Source organism: Pleurodeles waltl, chromosome 4_2 (assembly GCF_031143425.1).
Source record: "Pleurodeles waltl isolate 20211129_DDA chromosome 4_2, aPleWal1.hap1.20221129, whole genome shotgun sequence".
Taxonomy (NCBI): Eukaryota; Metazoa; Chordata; class Amphibia; order Caudata; family Salamandridae; genus Pleurodeles; species Pleurodeles waltl.
Window position 1 is genome coordinate 671493987 of NC_090443.1, and position 26706 is coordinate 671520692.

Below are 26706 nucleotides of genomic sequence, written 5' to 3' on the forward strand. Positions count from 1 at the left end.
CAAAGGGAAAGACGTAGCTACCTTAAACAATTTACAATTGTACCGCTTTAAAAAAACTCTTTGCGAACCCACATCACATATCGCAAGCCCAATTCAGGCTCGAGCACAGCCGGCACCACCAGGGCCCAGTAAGGAATGGGCCCTTAGTTAAATTGAGTTGGAGGATGAGGTCAGCTAAAGTAAACTTGCTCTCACATCAGTTCTTGTTGGAAATAGGAAGCAGGCCCACGAAATGAAGTCACTGTTAACCATAACACAGCGTACAATCAAAGCACTGCAGTTAGAGGAAGCTTGGCACACCCCCATGGAATACCCAGCCTTCAAACAAATCACCAGCAGAGCAGCCAAGCTCCTATCACACATTAGGGATAAGGCTGTAGTGAAGAGCAAACGGCATGCATGGGCTGTCATTCCATCGTATGTGGTCTGGCCCCCCCCCCCACCTGCCCTCTTACTTCTCTGAGGCCAGGAAACATGCCTTGATGCTCATTCGCCTCTGTATTTTCCCATCACAGGATCTCATGCTCTGCTGGAAGCAGTCTTGACCAACAAATCAGTGCCATCTTTGTAGATACACCAACAAAACGCTGCTTCTACTACACATGTATTGGGCCATGTTACATCACAGGCAAAAACTCTTACATCCATCTCCAATACCTTTGCAAGCCAGGTCATGTTGTCCAGCTGCAATAATATTTCTAAGAGGGTACCCAGTGCAACTATCATGCTGGGCTCTGAAGCTCCCTAATCTTGTCCCTAAGAAGTTGTAGAGCACAGCACCCGATACATGTTCCCCTAAGTCGATTTGCCATCAGAGAGACCATCTCAGCACTACTTCAACCTTGCCTATCAGTAAGAGGCCTGCAAAGAGGAGACCTTCTCGGTCTCCCAAATCAGCCTCAAAGATGCTGGAAGAGCTCTGCTTCTAAAACAGTGTGTTCCTCCAACTTGATCTGCCATCCAGAGCCTCCTGTAGCAGAACCTTAACAATGCATTGGCCGCAACTCAGCCTGGCATCAACCAGAGTTTGAGATGGCATTGACAAATTCCTGGTTTTGATGGAACCACCACATTAAAGCACCAGCACTATGCAATTTATTCTCCTGGCCTGGTTTCTAAATCCAGGTTTTAATCCTTTTTTGAGGAAGGATTGAGGCATTTAAATCATTTTTTAAATCATTGTTTTCCCAAATATGTGAATTGATGGCTAAATGTTTAGTATGGTACTCACACATGCAGTAATGCAAGGTGACCAAGCTATAGTTGTTCCTGTCTGGCCCCTGCATTTATTGCCTGATACAAGTTTTATCTTTTTATTGGTTTTTTGATTATGCATATTGAAAGAATTTTAATTAATCTATCAATAAAAATTACATAGTTTAAAAATTGATTAAAGGTTGTTTTTCTGACCTCATCCAGCGATGACCTTAGGCAATAATTTGCAGGGTCTGAGTGAATGCCATTGTCATCCATCAGTACAATGATAGTCCATCGCCCTGATTCAGGAACATATCCTGATTTATACACGGCCTTGAAAGCAGTAGGTGATATTGGGGACTAAGGCCCTCATTCTGACCCTGGCGGTTTGTAACCGCCAGGGCAGAGGGCAGAGGAAGCACCGCCAACAGGCTAGCGGTGCTTCCGGGGCAATTCTGACCGCAGCGGTAAAGCCGCGGTCAGAAAAGGGGAACCGGCGGTTTCCCGCCGGTTTTCCCCTGCCCCAGGGAATCCTCCATGGCGGCGCTGCATGCAGCGCCGCCATGGGGATTCCGACCCCCTTACTGCCAGCCTGTTCCTGGCGTTTTACACCGCCAGGAAGAGGCTGGCGGGAACGGGTGTCGTGGGGTCCCTGGGGGCCCCTGCAGTGCCCATGCCACTGGCCCGGCCCAGCGGGAAAGTTGTGATCACTGCCGCGGTCATTTGACCGCAGTGCGGTGTTTGGGCGGTTTCCGCCGGGGTCGGAATGACCCCCTAAATCTCTACTAATGACAGGTACATGCCAGGAGGGACTATGTAGGGTCTGTAGCTTTATTAGCTTTTTTTGCATTTGCAGCACAGCATACGTGTGGACTGCAAGATATGACAAGGCAACCATCCAAATTGTCCGTGGTCCTTCCCCCACAACTTGACATACACTTGGTGCAATTTTAGCCCCAAGATATTATAACACTGTCTAGAAACTACTGTGTTCGTGGTTTGATCTTGCCTCGTTTAATCATTCGATGTAACTAACTGAAGCTCCAGCCACAATCCCACAAACAACTGCTGGAGCATGAAAACATCTGAACTATTCCAAACTCAACACTTTTTCTTCCTGAACCATGTAAAGAATTCAGTTCAGTGGTTTGACAACTGGCTGACATGTGTCCTTAACAACATTCTTTTGAAGACAACTGCAATGTACAAATGTCTCGAAAGGTAACTGAATGAAGCAAAGAACCTTGATGTCAAACTGACACTGGAATTTCACTTTAAAATCAATGAAAAGCTGTCAGAGAGATCAAATAGTTTCTCTACTCAGAACACATCTATGAATTAAGAATCTTCATATCACAACTGCAAAATATATTCATCTGGATTGTTTTACCCTCCAAAATTATTCATTCACAAGAACTATGTGACTACCCTTCCCACATCACTTTTAAATCTAAGGATCTGGAAAGACATCCTGATGCAAAAAACAAGAAGATTTGGCAGTCCAGTTCCAACAATTCTTTGACCTCACAACATATCCTTTAAGCAAGATTATTCTCCTTCAACTCCATATTTTCTTATGACTTCACCACAGTTATCCAAGAACCCCAGCTCACTTATTCAAGGACATCCTTATAAGTAAATCAGTTGCCATCCCATTAATGAATCTTGCAGCAACCTCTTCGTGGAATTTGATCCAGTTCTGGATGAATTGAAAACTGCCTATCTCAAGCCCCTTAAAAAATTCCTGTAACTGACGCAATAATTCTTTCCAACTAATGTCCAATTTGCAATGGTCCTCGTGTAGGCAGCTGACAGAATGAGCTGGATGCATTTCACAATTTTGTTGACTGCATTACATTTGTTAGCTGTTTATATTAAAAACTTTCTGGCCTGGCTTTAACATTTTCTTCCATGGATTGTAGTTGTGTTTGTTTCTATGATTTTCACAGAAATCTTTGTGAGTCATTTGCTTCAAAGTCCTATAGAAACTGCAATTATTTTTTGAGTTTGTTGCTCCTTGAGATACTCAAATAGACCCCATATTTGATTTTAATAATGATTCACAAATATATAGGAAAACTACTGGAAAATTGAAATTTTGTCCCTAATTCACAAAGGTAAACTTACACTTTTGTGTAAGTTTGCTCATTTTCGGTAATCACAAACTATGATTTAATATTATCTTTATGACCATAGAGACTGTAGAGACTCTTCAGTCAGGGTACAGAACCCTACACATAAAAAGTTGGGAAAGGCATTTCTTCTTAATATCAATCCAGTGTTAAACTCATGATAAGCAGCATAGTTTGTGAAGACTATTTACTATGGATTTAAAAATCCATAAGGCATTCTCCACATGAAGTCTTACAAAAGAGACAATACCACAACATGTATGGGGAATGCTAAGAACGGGCTACTTTGGCCCGTTCAACAGTTAAATAGGCATAGAGTTGGCATTTGTTGGAATGTTGGCATAGAGTGTGATAGTGACGGCTGAGTGTTCAGAGAAGGGTGGTGGAGTTCTCCTTGAGGATTAGGTGGTCTCATACACATTATAGTGTCATGCTTCATCATTTGACCACCTACCCCCACCCAGGTAAGATGATACCACCTGGGAGGACTCAACCCCGTTGTTAAAACAGGCGTGTTATTTTTTCTTCTGGAATATCAGGCCTTTTCATGACTAACAACTAGTTAGCTTCTTGTCCCTTGGCAAACTCTACTTGTATGCATTACAGTTGAACAATACCAAAATGTTCTATTTCCATATTTTAATACTTAGAAACAATTAAGTGACAGAGATGAGAGATAGAAGAAAAAGATGTGGAAATGGGATGCTGTGCATAAAATGGGGAAGCCTATATATACCTATTCTTTTCCCTTAGTAACTATATTGTGCCATAACAACTAAAACCCTTACTTCTCCTCATATTTTTCTAAACTGCCCCTTTGAAATGTGCATTACAGTGCTCAGCACTTGTTAACCACTTCATTCGGCTTTTTTCTGCAGCCTCATTTATGGTAAGTGCTTTAAATTCGACAGCTACTATTACAGAAACATTGCATTTGGTGGTGCCTCACTGTTGTATATACAGAATGCCGAACTCAACTTTCTTACCTAGCTGAGAAAGATATTACTGAGAACGTACCTCATCTAGCTCTGGGGACCACCATGTATAATTTACATGTGAGTGCTTACTCATACAGGTTGTGCATCAAATTCATGAAAGGATATTCACAAGTTTAGCAAATCCCACAATTCCTAAAAGTATCATGGCACCACAATAAAGGGGTTAAATTGTGGCCAAAAACTGTTCTGACGCGTCCTATGCTCCTTTATTATGGCCTTTAAAAGTTATTTACTCTGATGCCAATCAAGAGAAGCCCCAGTTTGCCCCAGGAAAAAGAATGGCAGAGCCTAATCAGCAAAACAAAGAGACAATAAAGCTTCTACTTAGACTCCAAGGGCTACATGTATCAAACTTTGGTTTTGCGACTCGCAGTTTGCGAGTCAGAGCAGCTTGCAATTTTCGACTCGCAAAACCGAATGTCGTAGAGTGTCAATGACACTATTTGCGACTCGCAAGGGAATGGGGCCATCACAGGGATGGTGGCCTCCTGGACACAGCAGACCACCATGTCTGTGACTCTTTTTAAATGAAGCAGTTTTTATTTTATTTTTCAATGCAGCCCGTTTTCCTTAACGTTTTCGTTTAATTTTTTCAGAGCAGGACACTGGTGCTAACTGAGATTGTTTTGTGACCGCATTCGTGGTCACAAAACAATCATACATGGGACTGCGAGTCGCAATTAGGAAGGGCCCCTTCCTAATTGTGACTCGGAATCCCTTTTTGCGATTTGGTAAATAGTTTACTGAATCGCAAAAATGGTTTGGTACATGTCAAAGTGCATTTTTCATGTCGCAAACGGCCAGATTCGCCGCTTGCTATGTGCAAAATGGTACGAAATGTGGCCCTAAGTCTCAGAGGTACTATGGCGATTTTAAGACCCCATGTAATGGATTGTATGAGCAAAGGAACACATTTATACTGTCTATAGAAATCCTATTTAAGCATGCATACTACTGCTTGTATATCAAATACAAATGGTGAAGCACTAATTAGAATGATCTTTATTAACACTCCATCTATGTAAACCTGCATGGATTCCTCCCAACATTGTTAATAATTGTGTAATCACTAATTTCAACATAATCTATATCCATATGCATTTTTCACATAGTCGTCATTGTTTTAGTAGTCTTTAAATTGTGTTAAAATAATCACAATTTTCCACTATTTGAAGTTCAATTGTATTCTCCATTTTTGTGGGTCTAGTAATTATGCAATCCATCAAATATGATGGATAATCCAATTCGGAAACATTTTGAGGATGCCTCACCTCTCCAACAAAAGAGCACACTGCTTTTGATCAAATTTTATAAAATGCAATATTTCAAAAGGCACCTGTTCAAAGTCATCAGGCGTTGACTGCAGCATCATTACCAAAGGCTCCTTCACTATGGGAACGAGAAGGTACATTTGGTAAAGGCGAAGTTGTTGAATCCGAGAAGCCCTTTTAATTAACAGTGTGCAGGAGACAGCCCCTCTCGGGCTTAATTGAGACTCCAACACACTATTTTCTGTCAGCGATACAGAAATTCTTTGTTTAATCACATTAACCCTGCAAGCAAGATTCTTGGCACCTTCACCCCTTATCTGCAGCTCAGCATTAACTGAATACATCTTCAAGGTAATGCCTTCACTTTCTCTCTTTGCACGAATGCTCCTTTCCATGTGTTTTCTACTAAAGTACCTATTTGCGCTGTGGCAGTTTGCTAGTAATTAGCTTTCCATCTTTTCAGCTTCATTACCAACACATGGCTCGTATTGGGGCTAGTGGATAAAATAACCTCTTTCTATAGGTTTACTGAAATTCCACTAAGTAAACAATGAAGCTCATCTCATCCTTTTTAAATCAGATTGTAACTGCACGGTTGTCACTTCGTGTAGAGGAGAGAAAGAAGCACTTAGTAACCAGTACAAAGTAAATATGTTATAGGCCTATTAGTGTTTGTTACCCTATATTATTATTTGCGATGATCCTTCTCTCATTAAGTGAGCTCTGAGCAATACCATATGTGATAACATTCATGCCCTTTTCCTATCACGCAGGGCAGAAAGGTGACTTGCTGTGCAGCACTGTGTGTTTTTTTTAAATAAATATGCCCCATGTGTATACAATCTAGGGCATAACCAACTCTCACTTGGTTTTCAAAAGATTCACACATAATGGCATGTTTGCAATAGTGTGCTTTTCAGGAAAAATCCGGAACAACGCATCCGGAACCACGACCTGCGTTGTTCACGCAAGCGGAACAATGCTTGCCTGAACAATGCAGGCCTTTTTCTCTGCCTTAACCACACATGTGCTGAACAACGCACATGCGTGTTCAAGGCAGAGAAAAAAGAGATCCATCGGGAGAGGACGCTGTCAGGTAAGTGGGGCTGGGGTAGGGTTGGTGGTAGTTTTTAGGGGTGGGGCGGGGGGGTGAAGGGGTTGGGGTGGTTAGGATATATTTTTTAAGGGGTGGGGTCAGTACTATGGTTTTTAGGGTGGGGGTAAGGGGTCGGGTTATTTTGTTTTTAGGGGGTGGGGGGTCAGAGTAATTTTGTATTTAGGGGGTTGGGTTTTAGGGGTGGGGTCGGGGTAATTTTGTATATAGGGCAGGTGGGGGGTTGGGTTTTTAGGGGCGGGGTGGGGGTCAGGGTAATTTTGAATTTGGGGGCTGGGGTAATTATGTTTTTAGGGTGGGTGTGGGCGCGTTTTTAGGGGTGGGTTGGGGGAATTTTGTATGGGATGGGTGGGGGCTCGGGTTTTAAGGGGCAGGGTGAGGGGTTGGGGTGATTTTGTATTTAGGGTTGGTGTGGGCGGGTTATTAGGGGTGAAGGGTCGGGGTAATTTTGTATTTTATCGGGTTTTTAGGGGCAGGGTGGGGGGGTTGGGATAATTTTGTATTTAGGGCAGGTGGGGTTTGAGTTTTTAGGGGCAGGGTGGGGGGGTCGGGGTAATTTTGTTTTTAGGGGTTGTGTAGTTTTATTTTTGGGGCGGGTCGGTTTTAGGGCTCAGGGTGGGTGGGGAAATCGGGGTAGTTTTTAAAGGTGGGGGGTCGAGGTACTTCTGTTTTTAGGGCAGGAGTGGGGGGTCAGGGTAATTTAGTTTTTAGGGGTTGGGCTGTTTTATTTTTGGGGGTGAGGTTCTGTTTTGGAGCTTGTGGTGGGTAACGGGGTAGTTTTTAAGGGTGGGGGATGGGGTACTTCTGTTTTTAGTGTGTGGGGTGGCATGCGACAACCACGCATGCCGTTTCCAAGCATACCTTTACTAGGCATGCCTTTACAACGAAAAATCATGTTAAAGGCATGCGTGGAAACAACGCGGTCGTTGTTCCAACTGCGTTGTTCAGGTATGCTTGGTTGCCGAATGCGTGGTTCCATCATACAACCGTGCTTTTCTACTCCTTATGTGGGAAATAGGGCCACACCACTGATGCCCATGGCCGGCTGCAAGAAGTTGAGGTTACAGAATGTTTTTACCAGAACATTCTGGATTCAGTTCCAAAGCTTCCAGGAAAAGCTGGACGTGAATCTTTGGAAGGCACATAGCCAGTGTTTCATTTGTAAACAAATGAGTGCTGGTGCCCAAAGCTGTGCTCGGAGGGCCACGGCTAGTGCAATTAAGTTTCAGCCAGTGCTTAATTTGTGCTTGTTGTTTCTGGTGCTGAGCACTGGCACTTATATTTGGGTGCCTGGGCTTATTCTTCTGCCTCACGCATTTGCTGCGAGCAAAAGACACATATGGGAAAGACGGATGAAAGGAAAAACAAAAAAGCGTCACAAAGAGAGAAAGTAGAAAGCTGCGGGAGTGAACTGAAGGGGCAGGGAGTGGCTTTGAATGGATTGAAGAGGCCTGAGATGGCCTCAGGATTACGCTGCTTGAGTATTCCATGTTCACACATTTAATTGCAGCAGCTGCATGTTTAAGAGGAAGGCTTTGAGCACCGGCACCTTTTTATTTACAAATTAAGCGCTGGTTTCAACACATCAAATACCAAAGCTGCGTAGTCAGTAATCCACCTTGTGACTCTTTAATCGACTGTCAGACACGCCCTGCCCATTTATCACTCTCTTGCAGGAAACTGTATCTCCCTTTGTGAAGGTTTTCCCGTCTTTCTATTTCTCGTTCTTTCCCGTTTGTCTGTTTTTCCTGTTTTGCTTTTCCGAAATGTCTAATCAGGAAAACTAAGTGCTGGTTCCCACAATTGAGTGCCGAGGGGAAACACTGGACTCAGTAAATGGAAAAGGTTGAAAAGATGTATGTTCCAAATGTCAACAGAGTGTAGGAACCAGTCCCTGCATTCTCCATTCACTGCACCCTGACTGATGATTCTCTGTAGGGTTTTCCTAACCTGCATCTGTCTCAATGTGGAAACACACTGTCTAGGGAAAGAAGCCCACCATTCTGTGGTAAAAAAAAACAGGAACCTTTAATGGCTGATCCCTGTATGCTGTGTCTAGATTTTCCCATTTGTTTTCACAAAGAAACTGTGCATGTATGTGTTTTATTTCCATAACTGATCTGCAAAAATATTACAATTGGAAATCTTCTGTTCAAAAAAATTGCATGTAGGTAGCAGTGATTTGATTGTATCGTTAAGACAATCAATCAATCAATAATATTTATAAAGCGCGCTACTCACCCGTGAGGGTCTCAGGGCGCTAGGGGGTGGGGGTTACTGCTGTTCGAAGAGCCAGGTCTTGAGCTGCCTCCGGAAGGCGAGGTGGTCCTGGGTGGTCCTGAGGGTGGCGGGGAGGGAGTTCCATGTCTTGGCCGCCAGGTAGGAGAAGGATTTCCCACCTGCCGTGGTGCGGCGGATGCGAGGGACGGCGGCGAGTGCGAGGCTGGTGGAGCCAAGTTGACAGGTGGGCGTGTAGAAACTAAGACAACGGTTGAGGTATTCGGGTCCCTTGTTGTGGAGGGCTTTGTGTGCGTGGGTGAGGAGCCTGAAGGTGATCCTTTTGTTGACGGGTAGCCAGTGCAGGTGTCTCAGATGGGTGGAGATGTGGCTGTGGCGGGGAATGTCGAGGATGAGGCGTGCGGAGGCATTTTGTATTCGCTGAAGACGTTTCTGGAGTTTTGCGGTGGTTCCTGCGTATAGGGTGTTTCCGTAGTCCAGGCGGCTTGTGACGAGGGCGTGGGTCACAGTTTTTCTGGTGTCGGCGGGGATCCAGCGGAAGATCTTTCGGAGCATGCGGAGAGTGAGGAAGGCGTTGACTTGTTTGGTCATGGTGAGAAGTGGGTCCAGGCCACCAAGAATTGTCCCAGGCGGACGGGGTGTTTCCGAGGATGAGGACTTCCGTTTTGTCCGAATTCAGCTTCAGGCGGCTGAGTTTCATCCATTCTGCGATGTCTTTCATTCCGTCCTGCAGGTTGGTCTTGGCAGTGGTAGGGTCCTTGGTGAGGGAAAGTATCAGTTGGGTGTCGTCGGCGTAGGAGATGATGTTGATGTTGTGTTTGCGTGCGATGTCGGCGAGGGGGCTCATGTAGACATTGAAGAGAGTCGGGCTGAGCGAGGAGCCCTGTGGGACGCCGCAGATGATCTCGGTGGGATCCGAGCGGAACGGCGGGAGGTAGACTCTTTGGGAGCGGTTAGAGAGAAAATAGGCGATCCAGTCCTGAGGCGCGATATTAGGGTGCGGTGGCAGACAGTGTCGAAGGCAGCCGAGAGGTCGAGGAGGATGAGGGCGGCTGTTTCTCCGTTGTCCAGCAGAGTTCTGATGTCACAGCATTTCCAACTTACAGCTATGCCATGGGAAAAATGACTGTTAAAGTAACTAATACCAAGTTGTTGATCTACAGTACTCCTAGTTACTGCAGATTTGTGTAGGGGAATGGATTGCATATTTAGTTGGCCTTACTTCTGGTCTCATTACATATTATTCACCTCGTTGCTGTAAACTGGAACTGCACTGTGTACCAATGAATATTCTGATCAAAGAAAAAAACTTAAACGGCGGTACTAAAAGTAGGCTGCCCTGATGTTTTTGAATATTAACTAGAACAATGGCTCAGAGTGCTTTGATGCTACCCTGTCACTTATTCACAATGTACTCTATTGTAGTGGTTTTCCTTTGAGAGGACAGAACCTGTTCTAATGCTCTCAATACACGGCGAAAACCTTTCTTGTTAAGACATTATTGTTCGTGGGTTTTTCATTTACAATATAAAGTTTCCAGTTCAGTTTGTACATATGGACGTGACAGGTAGCCTTTGAGAAATGAAGGCAGATGGCTCATCAGACAAAAAAAATAAAACAGAAGCAAAATCTCAGTCAAAAGCCCAAGCTTTGCACCTTGGCCTCTTGTTCACATGTGCAAGTCATGTACAGCGTTCTCTGGTGGCAGCAGGAGTGGATGTGCTCCCTGGTTGAAGAACACCACATGAACCCTAATCCTACTGAAACAGCAGCTGTTGTATGCCACCGAGAATGGGGAAGTGGGTGGAGGGTGTGGCTAAAGTTTATGACCTGAGCCCTGAACATAGCCAAAAACATGCACAGTTAACTCTGAGGGCAGAGGCATTGAGCAGTAGGTGCAGAGAGTGGAAGAAGGCCACCACCTACGTCCAGAGCCAAAGAATCTCAGAGATCACAAAAGATGGCACAGACATCGATAACATCAAATTATTTATTTTTTAAAATCTTTGCTAACTGGTTGCATGGGTATAGCTTTGTGTCTGTATGTAATTCTGCAAGATACAGAGACGTTTAAAGACCTGTGCAAATGGCTAAGCCAGACAACTTATGGTGCAGGTGCTCTGAGTTGAGGCTGAGGCAAAAGTCAACATCCTGTACCAAGAGTTTAAGGGACATGGCAAACTTCATGCTCATCAGGCTCTGGGATAAGTTGGGCTGAATGCACAGCATGGTCAAATACCAGGACCCGTGCCTAGAGAGATGCTGAACATAAGGTTTGACCTTCGTTCTATTCCAATGTTCACAGACTGCCGAAATTAGACAAAGGGTTAGTCTTACGGACACTAGAGGGCGGCATGCTGAGCCTAATGCTTGGTGAGCAGGTTCAAAACCAGTGAAATCTGTTTTGCAAGGGTTGATGTCGTTATCACTGATATATGACCTCATGTGTGAGGCCATGAGCACGTCCCCGGAGGAGGTTGTGGTTTCATATAGATTTTTATGTTTCTAATCATAACAATTACTACGTATCAAATAAAGTTACTCATTGAAATCATTTTTTTTACACATGCAATTTTAGTACGTGTATAAAGGACCATAACTTGCCTTTAACGTTGTTTTATATGTGAATGTAAGACACTTGTTTTTAATAAAATTTATGTCACACTGCTTTAACGTTGTTAATAAGGCAGGAATGAGAAACTTAAAAAACATTAAACTGCTGAACTTTCTGAAGAGGTATTCTATGTATAGCTCTTAAAAATACATTCATGACCTCGCACAATATCATAAATGACATCAATGATAACAATTTGAACAATATGACCGTACATAAAATCAATGATGCTCCATTATACATGACATGAAACTTATTTATGCAACTGATCTTTGCTATGCGTCCCCACTGCTTTGTGCCACAGAGATCAAATTGATTTCATTGATTTAGAAACCAATTTATTATCATCCTTACTTTATGTATATTCTATTATAAAAAATAATGCAGCATATTCTGCTGCATAATTTTTTTAGGGAGTGATATGTTAGCAATATTTTAAGATATTGTTCCACCTATAAATAAAACAATTAAGGCACATATAAAGGACAACATTTTGGAACATATGCAATTTACAATATGGAATGATCTATCATTATCTTCAGTAGTATGGAGCACTATACAAATGATAAAATAAAATGCTTTGCAGGGAAATCAAATCAACCGTAGTACAGTGCCCTTGTTTCACTATCTAAAACAAATGCAGAAACATCTAGCAATGGTCACTGTTACACTGGGTTTACTTTTCCATTGCAAACAACGTTAGGGGAGCTTATAACACCCAGGTTATCTATTGTCTTGCTTCTATACCTAAAACAACTCTGTGCTACATCCCCTTTCCTTATATTTATAATCTTTTTGAAGGGTATTCCGCCAGTATGACAAAATCCCAAAACGATGAAAATCAGTTTGACGAATTCCAGCAGACAAAGCTTAATTTTGAGGAAATGTCATAATGACGAAAAACATTTTCCATGAAAATGCAAAAACCTGGAAACCTAAGTATTTGAATTTCGGGTTCATGAGAAAACAAATTTTAGAATGCCTTGTATATTAGGAATCGTGGCAACTGAATACTTTAAAAAAAAATTCAACAAAAAAGTAGCCATGTTTTATTTGTACCACATCCAGCTCGTAAAAAAAACCTGAAGAACACGCCACAGAGAATAAAGAAGTTACGTCAGTAGCAAAGGCAAGAAGGGGGGAAACCGGAGATGAGAGCTAGTATGAAGGCTTGGGAAGCAAGGTGGGCTGTTAAAGAAGACTGTTACAGTAACCTGGGTGTGGGGATGGTGGTTGAAGTACTAAAATAGAGGTTCTAAGGAAAGGGTTAAGAAGGAAATGGGTGACATGATTAACAGGGTTCCTCCCTTAAAACCCTTATAACAGATGTAGAAGTCACACAAAGGGTATGGAAAGGAATGTATGGTAGTAGGGTTAAGGACACAACTGTCCTGATAGAGAAAGGTAAAATAAATAGGAAAAGTGTGAGTTAAAGTGGAAAAAATAGAAAGAAGGGCATTCACAGATTATCATGTTTAGCTTCTTATTAGAGGTGGGTGATACATTCGGCTCTGCTGGTGGAATTTTAGCCACACTGTATTGTTCTTGTAATGAAGCGTTCTGGCCAAATTCCACCAACCACCACCAGTGAATTTTTTTTCTCATGCACGGCTTGAAAACAGTAAGTTGGCATGCAAGATTTGGCATCTACTGAGCTTTTTTCAGTCACTAGAACGGCACCTGGCGTGATTTCTCCTACATGGGCAGTGACGAACGTTCACAGTCACAGTGCTGCCCGCTCGCGTAGAAAATCTACTTGAGCAGCAGCAAAATCAACTCCAGGAAGCAGCATCCTATTTCTGCCCATTCATTGAATTTTGCAGAATATCATGGAGTTGTTCTTTTTTTTTTTTTTTTTACTCCAGGGAATTCAGTGGATTAAAACTCTATAAGTTCTGCCCAGACCTACTCGTTGTGCCTTTTCATATGCAATTATGTTCTTAGCTCAATAAGGCCAACATTGAGAGTTGGGCAGAGAGGAGTCCAGTATGGGATTCCTGTCTGCCTGATCACAAATGGCCCACTGTTTTCATATCTAGGTTTTTCCAGGCACTAGAACAGCGGACCCAATTTTACTGGTCAGAAAACAATAGCTAGTAAAATTTCTTCAGGCTTTGGCTGCAATAGCAGCCAGCTTCATCACTTGGCCTCGCACAAATTTCTTTTCTGCCAAGGGGAGAGAATACAATACCCTCAACAGCCCTCTTGCTCCACATCCACTCTTCACAAAACGTCTTGCTCCTAATTACCACCTGCTAATAGCTGATGGTGAATGGAGGTATTAAATCCTGTGGATTTTGGAATTATGTGTGGTTTAAACCTGGGTAAAACAGGGTCTGCAGGTTCTATGCCCCATCCATGGGGTTTAACTCGCAGTAGCACTATACTGTCACCAAGCAGTACAGTAAATACTGGTGCAGATTGTGCACCTCACCATTCCTGTGCAACCTGTAATGAAGACCTAAGATGAAACTAAAGGTGGGTAGAGATCTAATTTTTCCATCTGTAACGCCTGTGTGCAATAAAATATTCTCTTGGTCCTTCAATAATAATTTGCATTTATTTCTGTATTTTTCATGCATGCAATTATTTAATTGATGTAGCACTGTGGCTGCATCTTAGTATACAACAGTCATTACACAGTATTCTGCTGAATAGACTACAAGGTTTGTGAGAGTTGATGTGTGCTCTTTCTCAAAAGGTCTACATTTTACACTACCACTTGCCAAAATCAGTACCTATTTATTAACACTGAAAATAATGATAATACCACAAAGTGCATACCTGTGTTACTTTCTTTATACTATTATTATTCAACCTAGAGTTAAACAATCTTGGGTCCCAACTAGGAATGCCCCGGATTTGGAGGCCAATATTTATAGAATGTTGTAAAATTGTGCTGCATGTGGTCATTACTACAAAAAAGGAGGGTTCCAAAGCCTTCTCATAGCCAGCGGTAGCTCTTCCACAATGGTGGAGGAGCATCGCCCCTCTGGCTCAGAGCCAGCAGTGAAAAATAAAACAATATTTTATTATTGGTTTATTTTTCAGCTGCTGGGGAGGAGGAGGAGTGGAGTGACTGGAGTGCACTTAAAAGTGTCAGAATTGACTGTGATTTCTTTTGTGAAAGAAAGTTGAGGCAGAAAGGCATGTCATAAGCAAGTCACAAATGACTGTCACAGGAGTTGCAAAATAAGTGAGCAAGACTGGCAAAGTGCATGCCAGGTAAAGTTTGATGAGTAATGGAAGATAGAGAAGCCTATCTAGCTCAATTGGGCCCAGAAAAGGATAATTTAATGGAATCAGGCACACGTGTAAAGATAACAAGGGAACGGTAGCCATGAGATCATTGTGGTGTATTCGTGGACCGCTTAAAGAGGATACAGAGTGTCACCCCTACAGAGTAAGGCAGAGAAATAAGATTCACAGAACAAAAACATGTTTTGTATAGGTATAATTTTCACACATCTTTGCTGAGGACACAAAGTCTTTGCTGCAGCAATGCATGGGGTCTTTATCAGTGCCTAATTTGAGCCAGTGGTTTTCAGTGGGGCACAACGACAATCATTTTTGGGAACCAGCACTTATTTATCCTCATTGGATATTTTTTGACAGCAAGAGTATAATTAATTTTAATTTTTTTAATAATTTTTTTAATTGGATAATTTCTGACAGCAATGCAATGGGCCTCGCATTTGTTCGAGTTAATGCTATTTGCATTGTAAATTCCTAACTGGACTTTTCTTGCCACTTAAATTGAAAATGAAAAGTAAAACAGTTGACATACGTGAGCCGATTCAAAGCGCCATGGCTGCTATGAGCACGAAGGAGAGACACAAAAAGAAAAGGAAGTTCACTTGCAGTCAAAAATATCGGAGGTTGTGCAATTATTCATGTAACAGGGGCAGTCTGCAAGGCGGTAACAAAGCCACCCCGCAGAGGGACAAATATATAGCATTTACAATGATAAAGGATTTCTGAAAGGCAAGCCCACAAACGAGTGAAGGTGATGGCTGTGAGGTGGGCGTGGTTAAAAGCCGACAATACCTACAACAGGTCAAAGCGTTTGCGCGCTCAACCTAAAAACTAACAAAGAAGGAGAAAAAGAGATGGAAAACTGTCACAAAGTGAGAAAGCAGGCACTTGCGAGAGTGAGATAAAAGGGCAGGGAGTTTCTGGCAATGGATTAAAACGGCATTCACAGCCTTAGTATTCAGTGTGCTGACATGTAATAGTGCCAGACACAAGCTTCTGAGCAGAGTTTTGGCCATGGGCACTCACTCCTTTAAAACTGAGCACTGATCCTTGCACATTTAAACTGTCATACTTGTCATGAGGTTGTAGAGGTAGGCAAAATACTGAATGCAAAATAATTGTAGACCATGTTACTGACCACAGTAACATGTAAATTGCACATGGGATATGTGCATTTCTGGCGCTAGCAACAAAATACCAAAGAATGCTGGAATCAAGGATTTTTCGGGCAATATGATACATTCATATGCTCAACACTATGAAATGCAACACCTCAGTTCAGAAAACAGTGAAAGCTCAATGTGTGTCAGTAGCTTAAGAAATGATCTCAGAAGGCAAGTAAAAGGACTAGACTAACACGCAAATTCTGTAAAGTCCTTTGGTTGCTCTGTGGTAGTGCATTATCTCATTAGACCGAAATACAACACATAAAATACGGCTCATGAGAAGGCTTACTGTGATGATTAGCCCCTTTTCCTGGAAGTATTTGACCAGCAGGACTGCATTCTGTTTGAAATTCATTAGTCGCCTCTGGATGGCTTTGAGGTTGTCGTCGGGCCGCCCATGCTGCTCTGCACGGTTCTGTAACCTTTCCTTCAGGCTGTGATTGGCACAGGCCAGAAACACCACCAAATCCGGGGTGCAGATCTGCGGAGAGAAACGACAATGCAGCCAGGTGTTAGATTAACATACAGGGAATTTCTTAAACTGTGGTGTACTCTTTCGAATGCCTCTTGGCATATTTAACCTGACAGAAGTCAATGGCGTTCATCACAGCGGAGATTTATTTTAAGAACCTGAACACAGAACAGTTCACCTCCCTCTCCGTGTAAACGTTATTTGTAATAAATAATCAAAAAATAGGTAAATAAAATGTTTCGTACAATTCCCCTGAGCGTCCTAAGTGCCTCAAAGTACAATGTGTGTGCCCCTCATCTTCAGTTTTATTCAGTTTTCTGCCACAAACAATGCTATATCCAGCACCTGCATTTCAGCAGAAGCTAAGACTTGGAATTTAATTAAATACATGTTTCTTCCTGTCTTCAAGGTGGGTCTTTAATCATTGCCCCGACTCACTCTACAAAACTAGTCTGAGTTTTTATTCGAGGTAAAATGGATTCGTTACTTCATACCTTCTGGGCTATCTTTGATATGAGAACAAAGTAGCGGCATATTATGTGTGTAAAACAGTGCTTAATTTGTGCTTGTTTCCGGTGCTGAGCACCGGTACTTTTTTTGAGGGCCGACGCTTATTCTTCTGCCTCAAGCATTTGCTGCGAGCAAAATACATATTTGGGAAAGACAGAGGAAGAGAAAAACGAAAATGCTTCACAATGGGAGAAAGCAGAAAGCTGCAAGAGTGAGCTGAAGGGGCAGGGAGGGTTTTTAAATAGATTAAATAGGCCCAAATTGACTTCAGGATTACGCCGCCTCAGTATTCGTGCTCGCACCTTTAAATGCAGCAGCCGCATGTTTCAGAGAAGAGTTTTGGGCACCGGCACTTTTTATTTACAAATTACGCACTGGTGTAAAATCAAGGTTATCAAGTTGAGCTACCTTATGACTTGTTACAACAAGTTTGTGCAAACACATAACTACAAATATACTCCCGATTTCTAACTCTGCATGGAATCAGGGAAAGAAACAGTGCAACAAAATAATTTGCCACCTGCTGCACTTATTCTAGTCCCACAGGGCTCAAAAAGGTCGCTACTGACCGTAATCTCCCCAAATCCAGCTATTAGGAAACGTGAGTCACTTCCCATCGCAAAAGCACGAATAACTAATAGCCAGCCCCCAACAAAGGCCAAGTATGCTCCGCCAAACAAGAGGTTTTTGTAACTTTGTTTTATTGTTTCGTGATAAGCACATGCTTTTTATTTGCAATCTAAACAAACACTGTCGTTGTGCAGTCAATCAATTACTCAGCTCAGAAAATGAATGCCAATATCGATGAATAAAACAAAGGAATCAAGGGAAATAAAAGAAAAACAAAAGCATAAATAACATACAACGAAAGATACAAACAAAACATAGTCTAGATCAGTGGTTCTTAACTTTTTAGTCTTCTGTGGACGCCACCCAAGCATTACTGGACCTTTTGGACACCTCACTGAATCATTAGTGGAAATCGGGGACCACCTCTGAGTCATTACTGGAAGCCAAGGACTCCCACCTAAACATCGCTGATAATCTGAACTGCAAAACAATAAACAACAAATACAGCCGCACACATTCATCAAACAACACAAACAGTAACATATCTTATTCACAAATATAGAAACATGTTTTGTTTTTTTCAATTTTAATGGCACTTTCATAAATTCAATTGAGGCCGCTCGTTGTCCATACCATATTATTTTTGATGTGCTCCCACAAATTAATCTAAGGATACCAACTTAATTTTAGCATCCAATTTCAAATTCCTTCACATCTACAGAATATTGTAACATTTTTCAATGTTGCCTCTTTATTTATATGCAAGTTATTGATCTCTTAATATTATTTAATTTTCTGAGCCAGTGGTTCCCTACCTATGGTCCGGGGACCCCTGCGGGTCAGCAAAGTCTTCTCAGGGTCTGTGACTGCTTAGAAAACTTCTGCCTGCTCACAGTGATAATAGGTTGGTCGAGGGCATTCTTCAGGGTTTTCAAAAGATTCTTGATAAAACTGTTTTAGTGTGTCACTCATTCTTATATAAAAGGTAGAAAGTTGATTCCTACCTCTCCTGCCATCCGCTTAGTGACCTAATATACAAACATTTAATTAGACATTATACTACCATCACAGTGCTTGAATGGTAGTGATTCAAGTACAACACGTGATTCATAGGGTGGCATTACAAAACACACACAAACACAACATGCATATTGAAGTGGAACTTCATGATCAGTTTCAAACAGGCTGGTGAGGCTTTTTATACCCTATTTAGGCTACACATTACTTCATGATCTGGTGGGGGTAGGTTGGTCCTGTAGTCACACACTTTGTATATGGAATACTCAAAATGAATTACTACAGGCAAGTGTCAGTCAGGATGGCGTATAAGAATATTCCCTGGTTAGGCGGAGAGGGGGTTGCTGAAAAACATCCTTTAAAGTACCTTGAAAGGGTATTTATAGTAATGGCAAGCCGTGCTGGGGCTGAGAATCATAGCGATGAAAATCCTCCTGGGTATTGGTGATTATCCGGCCTTAAATACATCCGAACAGTGGCGTAGCGTGCGGGGTGCAGGGGGGGCCGGCCGCACCGGGCGCAACATCTGGGTAGGGGGGGTGCGCTCGCACTCGCCAGTGCTAAAATCCACGGATTAGGGGGCGCAAATTACTCGCCTTGCCCCGGGTGCTGACAACCCACGCTACGCCACTGCATCCGGAGAAGAAGCGCTACTCGTTATTACCCCAACTGGAACTATTAATTACATCAATCTGTATGTAGATGTTTCCCTGGGAACAAGACTGTTTTTTAGCCGAAACACAGCTCCCAAAATAGACACTTACTTCAACCAGGTAGCAACTAACAACCCCACTTCTGAAATATAACTTTTATCCAATCCAGTCTACCTCTCTCGTGCAAGAGGAGTGGAAATGTCAGCTTTTTGCAGACTGACACACGCCATTTTGGAGCAGGGTTATGCGGGTTACGTGACACATCACTTGATGATGCATCATGATTTGTTAAAGTCACATTGGTGAATGATTGAAAGGAGAAACGGATCTCTGTTAGTACCTCCTGTTTCCACGGTAAGGTGCATAATATGCGCTGCAGTGTCCCGAATGGAATATAAAAGTTACAGATGCACTTTCAACGCATGCAATAATACATGTAATATGATATGGCGTACAACAATGTCTTGCTACCCTTTTTTCAAACTCCTATGGGGGTTTCTCATCTGTTTTCACCCTTATTATGGCAATCATTGCATCCTATACTGTGACTTCACTGTTCCCCTCAATTTATGTTGTGATGTTTTGAGGGTCTCACCATTTCAATAACTGGCAGCTTCAAGCCTCAGGTGATAAAGCCAGCGGCAACTTCCATGAGATCAATCTATTCTGCAGCTTTGCAAGCTTATCTCTTTGATAGATACCCAGTATGTTTACATCCAGGGAAAAAGGGTTGTTCCTGCCTGTTACTTCCTGTGCTAACTCTTGGACCACATACCAATGTAGAGCAAGAGTCAAACAATTCCAGAAGATATGCATTAGCCTGGTTGCGTCTGTGACAATCACCAGAAGAACAAAAAGTAAATTCTGTGTAATTTTTATGGAGCATTCTCTACAGAGTATCTTAAATTGAATCATGTTAAATTGAGTAATACTCTTGGAATGTACACCAATGCAGTCACTCTATCTTTAGGTGTCAACTGTCTCCCTATATTGAGTTCTCATTTGGTCAATAAGAAAGTGGTGCTCCTCTTGGTTTGCTGAATTAAAAGAGATGCATAGGGGTGTAACAGCCTCCCTGGTCTTACCATGTGTCAGTAAGTGTTGTAAAGGGGCATGAATGGGCAGTTCTGCATTTGCCTGCCTCCAGGGAAGTTTCATTTGTGGAATCAATGCACCTTGTATTCTGAATCGCCCCACTGGCATGTTTGTGTTGTTTTGTACCTCCTCAAAGGGCCGCACCTTGTGGTTATCAAACAAGTCGCCCACCGTAGTGACATTGTCACGTGTACAAATTTAATTCCTCTGCACAATCTCCACTTTGCACAGTGTGGGATATATCCACAATGGGAGCTCGAGCATATGCCATGACAGTATTGGCGTGAGCAAGGTATTTCCCCCAACAATGTTGTTGCAACATACCTACAGCCTAAATATGGCAGTCTGTACATTCTGTCTGATTTCAGGCTCTCCCACATAAGGCAGCTCTGGTTTATGCCGGCTCATTTATATGGCTAACTACTGCAGATGCACCACCAATTAATATTTCTCAAACTCAGGGGCAGCCCCTCCTGTCACTTGAGTGGAAAGCTGTAATTTGTATAACACCACCTTATTCCTACGACCTCCCCAGATTAAATCAAGTAATAAACTGTTGATTTATACCAGTTACCACTACAAAGACACTGGCAAAAAGTACAGAAAACAATGCATGAGGGCCATCTCAGAAAGGGCCACTGTACCAATCTCAGTGAGGGGCAGACATTTCTAGAAGTGCAAAGACCCCTGGATCGCAGCCATCATCATCCCCAAGTTACCCTCAATCATGTGTCAATCCTCACAGAATACCCAAATCCCAGATATCAAAAGGATCTCAAGCACCATTTAGTGCAAGCCTGAAACTTCAGGAGAAACACATTATTAATTTTCCTTAACCAGGAATCCTGTTTGAGCGCCATACCTCTTCAAGGGTTCAAGGAACACCCAGTGATCCTCAGTTGGGTTGCAAAAATATAGCAATAAGTCATTTTTGTACAGTGATAGGACATGCATATGTCCCTGCAGGGACACCCGTCTATGTTAATTTCAAAGCATGATTACCAGGGGCTTCATTTCTGAGGCAAACAATACGGGACTCTAGGGGCATCTGCTCCATGAACCACACTGTATTGCAACAGCTTCAGATACAACCCTGCTTGCCCGGACCATTGTCGTAGGATTTGTGTACAACAGGTACCCCCAGTCTTTATACCCTGTTTGTATCCCCATTTCTTCTATCACCACCTTTCAGTAGGCCCAGCTCAATGTCTCAAAAGCCCGTTCCATGTTAATAACAGCAACTGCTGGCTCCCAGTATGCTAAAAAGTAGTTATACACCAGCTGGTATTACCTACATATGTTTGGTGATGTGTTTTGGTCCTGGATGTCTGAGCTCAGGCAGCAGTAGTGATAGTCCTGAAGTCTCTCTTTAGCATAGAAAAAGGATGATACAATCCCACTTTAAGGGGATCTTTGTCAGGTATCAACAGGGCAATAAATAAGGCCCTAGGCATAGTCGGGGGCAATAGACTGCCTACATAGAACTCACAGGGTAGGTCATCCCTACATAGGTTTTACCTGTAGCCAAACCCACATTGCTAATTTCACTTATTCAACGGTTAGGGTCTAGAGTCTAATGATAGAGTCTGCTCAGATTGCAACCTCTGCAACAGGATATTACATATTCCCTCTGAATTTCTACCCTTCGAGCCTGAAGCTCAGAGGGTAGAAGAATGGAGAAGAATGGAGAGAGAATGGAGAGAGAAGAGCAATATGCATACTGCGTAACATTCATTTCAACCTGACTGTTGACAATAAGATCAGTTGACATACATAGGGCAGTAATTGGATTTTGAGATCTGTCTGATCTAATTAGTCTGGCTAACAGCTCGCCTGCTTTGTTGCCTTCACTGTGTCTTCTGGCAAACTATTTCCTGTAGTGGTGAATTTTCAGTCTGTCTAGGGCCTTCCTGTAGTCCCCCATCATCTGTACAAACCTACGGTATGCTGATTCTTAAGTGACTGTTGCAATTGCCAAATATTTTAGTCTACTTTCTAATTTGGATATGCACTGTTCAAGGTCCCTTGGCATACAATGTGTAATATCCATGCAAGTGCCCCTCACATTCACTTGGAATGCCTCCTGTTCCACAGTTGCATCTCTAGCAGTGGCCATATTTTCATTGAAAAAATGAGTAATGGCAGTCTGAAACGCCTCTTTAAGTGGTGCATCTAGTAGGGTGGCTGGCTGAAGCTGCCACAACAGAATTCCACAGATGTGCAACCCCCACACGAGTACCTATTTCAACGTGTTATGATTTGATAATGTTTTGCACAAATATTCAGAATAGAAGATTCCCCCTTGAAATCGAGAGTTACATAAGAATACATCAATCCCTGCATGAAGTGTATGCACTAGTGAAAAACATGAGTAGTCAAGCTCCCATATTTCAGACTGGCCCCAATTGCCCAGCAATGCATTAAACTTAGTTGCAAGAGGGTAACCTGGGAAACAGGAAGAGCTGGCAGTTGTCTAGCTATATCAGTGTTTACATCATGTAAAAAATCCCCTCCCTAGTGTAAAACAATCAACATCAAAGGTAAGCCTAGCAACAATATTGAGGAAATAGAGATGTGTGGCATTTAGGGCATATATATTCACCAGTCTGATGTGTCGGTCTTCCAACTTACTCACCAGTATACTGCATATACTATCCCGATCAATAGTATGTTTGAGCAACACAAAGAATAGCTGAGGAACCAGGAGCATAAGTGTACCTCATGCATATGATGAATGCACAGTACCGAACAGATCCCCCACTCGCTACAATGTAACTTCTCTAGTTTGTCCCACATAAGGAGCATTTCATGGAGGAAAGCTATACTAATACCTCTGCTCCTAGTATTAGCATGTATTTCATACACCTTTGATGGACTGATCAGCCTGCGCACATTCCATGTTAAAAAAATGTATACAATACAATCTACAACCATCTGAGTTCATAAGAGTCAATCTGGGTAGAACACTTCAGATTTCTCATGCACTGCACTCTCGGTCATTGCATTTCTGTAATCAAAAATGCTCCACCTCTTGTATCTGTACAACCATGCCTGAAGCTTATCACCCAGGTGATAAAATCCCCAGCTGTTCTTCCCCAATAGTCCAGTAAAAGGACACTGTTGCCCACTACACCCAAACCATAATAGAAACCCTCCTGATTCAAAATTAAAGGAGAGAACGGGTGGGTGGATTGTGGACTGGGGTATCTTCCCATTCCCTCATATATGATCATCTATAACTGCAAATGCATAAGAAAATCACTCACTATTCCCCTAAGCTTTACAAGAACTTGACGTTTAGTCATGTTGTGCAATTATCTGCCACCTATAAGAAGACAGACTCTCATTGAGGGTAGTCTATAGCTATCAATGTCCACCAACAGTGTCACCTCCAGGCACAGACCCACCCCGGGGGTAACCTCAAGAAATCGTGAAGAAGTGCCATGAGCTCTGTATTTCTACAGAGATCCAATCCTTTAGATGTACAGAACTCACAACCAAGTAGGCCAATTTCAATGATCCTGGGCTCATTGTGTTGGTGACCTCTCACTACCAGGAGCACTTTCAGAAGGCCTTGTGGCCTCTAAAGGGACACATCTTCCAGGGAACTGAATTTACGTCATTGTCATCCAGGTCCAGGGTCTTCCTCTCCTTCATGTTCTGAGGATACTAGCTTTATGCCCAGTGTCACTCCGTGGGTGGCAGATACTCATTTGTCTAACTGTAAAACTGGGTCTGGTCACTTTCTCCCTTTACCCTGGCTTTGGCTCCAGCCTGTCTAGTGAAACAAAGACAGGGGAAGGCTGGGTGTCAGGTTCCATTGTGTGTGGTGAAGGTAGGTATATTGAAGTGTAATCAGGGCAAGGCTCCAACCCTCCCTAGCCATCCTGTCAGAAAACCTCACTTCCTCTAAACCCAGGTCCCTTTTGTTCACGGTCTTGCTCAAATATACATTTCCCTGTGGAAGAACCATCACCAACCCAGGTAGCTGGTCACTCACACAAAAGCCTCAAACTTTAGGCAGGGAAATGTCATCTTTCTAAAAGCAGCATTTCTAAAATCATGATTTAAAATTCGACTTTAACAATAAAGATGATTTTAAATTACCATTGAAATGAGTGTAAGGAGTATTTTTCTATCTGTTACCCATCCAAATTTAGCATTTAATGAATGTAACAATGTAACCAAATGATTTCCTACTGCAGCAGCCAGCCTTACAAGAGTGAAAATCGCTTTGGAGATATTTCACACTAAGGCCAAGTTAAACTCTAACTTCTACATGTCCTTGCACCCAACCTTTTTGGGCACATTGCCTGCATAGTGGTGACTTATTAATAATTAAAAGAAAGATTAAGGGCCACAAGTACAACAAATGGGTTGATTTCCAGAATTGGCCCGTTTGCAACTAGAAAATTCTTTATGGGATGTACAAAGCCCAAACTGCGATTCAGTAACTTGTTACCGAACCGCAATTTGGGTTTTGCGATTCGGTATTAGGAAAAGGCGTGTTCAGGGCATCACTTCCTAATGCCGAATCTAAATGGTATGTATGATTGGTTTGTGACTGTCAATGCAGTCGCAAAACAATCACAGTTAGCACCGATTTCAAAATGGTGCTAACCCATTCACAAAGGGGTCCCCTTCCTCTTTGTGAATGCATGCGAAAACGTTTTTTGAGAGCATGCAGTGGTGCCATGGACCATTGCCTACTCTTCAAAAAATTTAACTGAATCATTTAATTTTTTTTCTTTTTAAACGCAGCCTGTTTTCCTTAATGAAAACGGGCTGCATTTAAAAAAACATATTGCTTTATTTAAAAGCAATCACAGACATGGTGACCATCCCTGTGATTTTGGCGATTTCCGTGGGTCGCAAATTGTGACCTACCTCATTAATATTAATGAGGCAGGTCTATTTGCAACCCACCGGGAATCACAAAAGAAACTCAGAGAAGTTTCTTACATTTGGAATTGTGATTCCCTTATTGAAATTCGCATGGAATCACAATTAGGAAATCGCAATTCCAAAGGCTTTTCAAAAGTGGTATTATGACAGGTCGAATTTTTTAGTTCAAAACTGCCATAGGCAGCTTACCTTCATGCAACTATTAGGCTGTGCATAACTGCAATCTCTCATGTGAAGCCTGCACTAGTGTGGATGTGTCTGTTTGCATGTGTTCACATGTGAACAGCCCAGTGCCACTTACCCTAGCTGCGTCGCACCACTTTATCTTAAAAGGTGGTCATTGGTGGTAAACATGTGCAGTCTTATTACCGTGCAAGTACTTTGAGTGTTACTCAGATAGTGAGACTCATCCCACAATAAAGAGGGATAAAAAAGCAAAACATTCTGGCATACTAAATGTCCGGAATCCACTTGCAACAGTGAGAATAAACCCTCCAGTGCAATCTCATTAGTTATTCATGTTTCCAGGAAGGTAACTATGTTGTGTCCCTCCACAGGTTCAAGGAGGTCCACAGTTGTTAAAGCAGTGGGACCGCCCTTCCGCACCCTCCATTCAAGAGTCCAACGCTCAGACCTTTTTTTTAATGTTGGCAATTTGTTTTTAACTCAGGTTGCACTTTGTCCAGGTTTTTGCAGAGAGTCAAGAGTTTTTTGACCATTTTCTACTGGTCTGCTCACAGCAGTTTAGATCTGTGGCCACTGCATCAATTTTGTTCTGTAGCACTTCTCTGGACTGCTAAGATATTATCTAGCTTGTCCTGATCAGCTGCGGTTTCCATGGGAGGTGTGGTGTCAACCAGTTGATCTTTGTCAGCAGGCAGGCCACCGAGATTTTGGCATGCTATGTTTGCCCATTATCTTTACCTTTAGATCACTTTGAGTAGAGATCCAGTTTGATTCAGCCCTCTCGACCTCCACCAGAAAGCAAACAGCTCTGGCTGTGAAAGTGTGGACGCATTCTAGGTTAGTATGAGATTCATGCCCATCATTCAAGTCTAAGGGACAGTTTGTCCTTTGAGTCGGTACCACGGCCATTCTATTAGTGGAGCAGTGGACGACCCAAGACCTAAACTGGGAGCATTAAGAATGTGAGAATGGAACAGAGGGAGACCATGCACAGGAACGCCCATGCTCCATCCATGAAAAGCCTACCAGACTGAAATGTAATCGAACACACTGCAAGCTGCTGAGTTGTATTACGTTTCTTTACAAAGTCATGCAAGGTGACACAAATCACCCCTTGTGTGGCTTTGTAAATCTGAATTAAGAAATTGAGTGGCCTTGCGTCACCTTGCATGATGCAAGGACAACACAAATCCTTAATAAATTTGGTCGTAACTGCCTCCTACACAACACTCCAGCTGCTCCACTTTTTTCTTGCTCATGTCCTCAGTAATGCAGTACAACTGCTTTTTATCATGTCACCACGTTGAGCCTTA

General features: G+C 42.6%; 1 protein-coding gene across 1 annotated transcript in view; it reads right to left on the reverse strand.

The window, feature by feature from the left end:
- The window catches only part of AK5 (adenylate kinase 5), a 2252667-nt gene that overhangs the window by 1496704 nt on the left and 729257 nt on the right, over positions 1-26706 (reverse strand). The window contains exon 6 of the mRNA XM_069232252.1: positions 16275-16466. Coding sequence (XP_069088353.1) covers positions 16275-16466 — 192 coding nt within the window. The remainder of the gene's footprint in view (positions 1-16274; positions 16467-26706) is intronic.